This window comes from Endocarpon pusillum (genome assembly GCF_000464535.1).
Source record: "Endocarpon pusillum Z07020 unplaced genomic scaffold scaffold991, whole genome shotgun sequence".
NCBI classification, from domain to species: Eukaryota; Fungi; Ascomycota; class Eurotiomycetes; order Verrucariales; family Verrucariaceae; genus Endocarpon; species Endocarpon pusillum.
In genome coordinates, this window is record NW_006916673.1 from 145,034 (window position 1) to 147,405 (window position 2,372).

General features: G+C 46.7%; 1 protein-coding gene across 1 annotated transcript; it reads right to left on the minus strand.

Annotated features, from left to right (window-relative positions):
* Window positions 1-534: 534 nt before the first annotated feature.
* EPUS_06444 (uncharacterized protein) lies at window positions 535-1,482 on the minus strand (the record flags this gene model as incomplete). Its single annotated transcript, XM_007808148.1, has 1 exon — window positions 535-1,482. The coding sequence occupies one exon, from the start codon at window positions 1,480-1,482 to the stop codon at window positions 535-537; it is 948 nt and encodes a 315-aa protein (XP_007806339.1).
* Between the last annotated feature and the right edge of the window lie 890 nt (window positions 1,483-2,372).

The window sequence follows — 2,372 nt, forward strand, 5'->3', positions numbered from 1 at the left end:
AAAAGGAACCAGAACACCGCAATGAGGAAAGAGGAAATAGTGACAGGAAGACTTCAGAGTCCGCACACGGATGCTAGGCAGCGTCAGTGGCATGTTGCAAGATGATGCGAGCAAAGTATGCTCTCGGACTGAACGTTGCGTATAGCATCTCAGTTTCGAGGTTCAAAGCTCCTCTCCCGCTTCTGCCGTCTGAATTTTGGACCTGCAAAGGCGTAGGAAGCGAATGAAGCGTAGATGAAGAGCAGTTCAGAGCTTTCAAGAGGCCGATGCCCGCTGCGAAGCCTCAGGTCAGGACTTGAGTCCATAAGCAGTACGCTACTACTTGCTATGGTACTCGTGGTCTAAGCAGAACTGTCTGAATGAAGATCCGAGTAGGAAGGGTCCGTCCAAGTGACCGAAGGGCTCTTCTTGCAGAATGATATCCATGGTAGTGTCGTTGTGGGCTGAAAGGTTGATGGGTCGTAAGGGTCTAGTATGATATGCAGAATCAATCTCAGACGACCAAGTCGATGTCAGAGTCGGTATCCACGAGCTTTACCGCTGCTGCGACCAAAAATCATCCAAAACATTCTGCCTGACCTCGAATGCCCAATGATGACATGTCTGGTGCATCACAGGACTGACTTCAGGCGCATCCTCGTCTGTACCGTCATCAAACACTTCTCGCACCCCTAACGCCCTGTACTTCTTCAGCAGCATTCGCCTCCAGCGTCCACTTTCTCCAACACATTTCTTCCATCTTGATACTTGTCTATCATCATCTGCGCATCTGCGACCCTGGAAGAACCGTATATACCACTGGAACCAGCCTCGGACATCGTAGTCATGATTGATCCAACCGGCAGCCTCCCATTCTTCAATGCTCTGGCCGCACGCAACTTTAAATTTGTTGACATCAGGATTATAGTCTGGCGAAGTCAGGTATCTTGAGATGTCAAGGCCAGTAGTCCAGGGATCTGGTAGCTCTTTGTGGTCGTCTTCAATCTTGATACTAAGCTTTTGAGATCTCAGAGGACGAAAGTATGAACCGCCGAAGCAGCCCTCGCGGAGCACTTCTTCTGGAGACTTATTTGGGAGAAAATCCGGATGCGACGCGAAATGGAAGGTGCCAGACTCGTCTCTTGTGGGTGGCGGTGCAGAAGGCATCCAATCTGTCCAGCGAGTACGTATTGACTCTACGTCGAGACCAAGAGCGACAGAAGGAAGGTGCGTTTGAGGAGGAGTCTTCGCCTGCCTGGGCCTGCGCCTCTGGACTTCAACATCCGCATCCTTGCTGACATCAATTTCGTAGATAGGCCTCGTCGAAGATGCAATTCGGGCAGAGGCGCGTGAAGGCGGTGTCTCGACCTTTCTTCGCTTGCGCGTGGGTTTCTTTTCCGAATAGGCATCCCGAGATACTCTATCAAGATCGAGATCTTTAAGCACCTGCCGATTGTGCTTGATATTCTCAAGCCGTTGCAATTCGTAAGAATTCATGTCCATAGTGAGAATGCAACTACAGCTCCACAAAACTGTCTACGCGTCAAGTGTCTAGCGTGTCTAGATGTTCTATTGCAGTCTAGGTGCCGGTGCGCTGCCTCTTTCGGTTTAGCTCTACCCGGTAAGAGAAACTTCGTCACTACGAAGTTAGTGATATCTCTGAGAAGGTGTGATTATGATGTATTAAGAAGAACAACTCTGACGATTTAAAAATCAGAGACTTAAAAAGGAGAAAAGAGGCTTTAAGTTTTAGAGTAGACTAGGTAATAAAAAAGTAATAGCACATTACATGACCCGTGGTGCAACAGACGCTGAAAGCAGCGTCAAAGACTGTCTAAAACAGCGTCCTATGTCCATACACGATTCACCTCAAGACCCCGAGTTTTCCCAGAGAACCACTTGTAACAACGTCATGCATTTCAATGGTAGATTTAGTATTTAGTCTGTCCCTCGTACTGATTTCATTTATTGTCTTTATTTCTCTAAGTACGCACTTCTTTCTGTCGTACTTACTTTGTACTAATACCACTACAATGAGAAAAAAGATCACTAAAGATAAGCAGAACGCTCAGGCTAAAGCGAATAACCAGTTAAAATGTATATGAGATAAAACTAGTTTTCAAGACCGTAATAAATATATAATATGATTGTGTATCACGGCGCGCTGGAGTCGCATCGTTCCAGTCTGTTGCTGGGTTACAAGTTGGGCGGTCAGGGTGCACCCTTGGACACTTGCAATCAAAATCAAAACGTCAGAGGCATGTATTATGTACCAGTACTGGGGCTTATCTATCATCTTGTCTATTTGCATTGTAAAGATGAAATGAAAGTTCCACTTGTCAATCTATTCGCCCCGCATGCCATACTCATAATGCAATAAGTCTCTTAGCTCA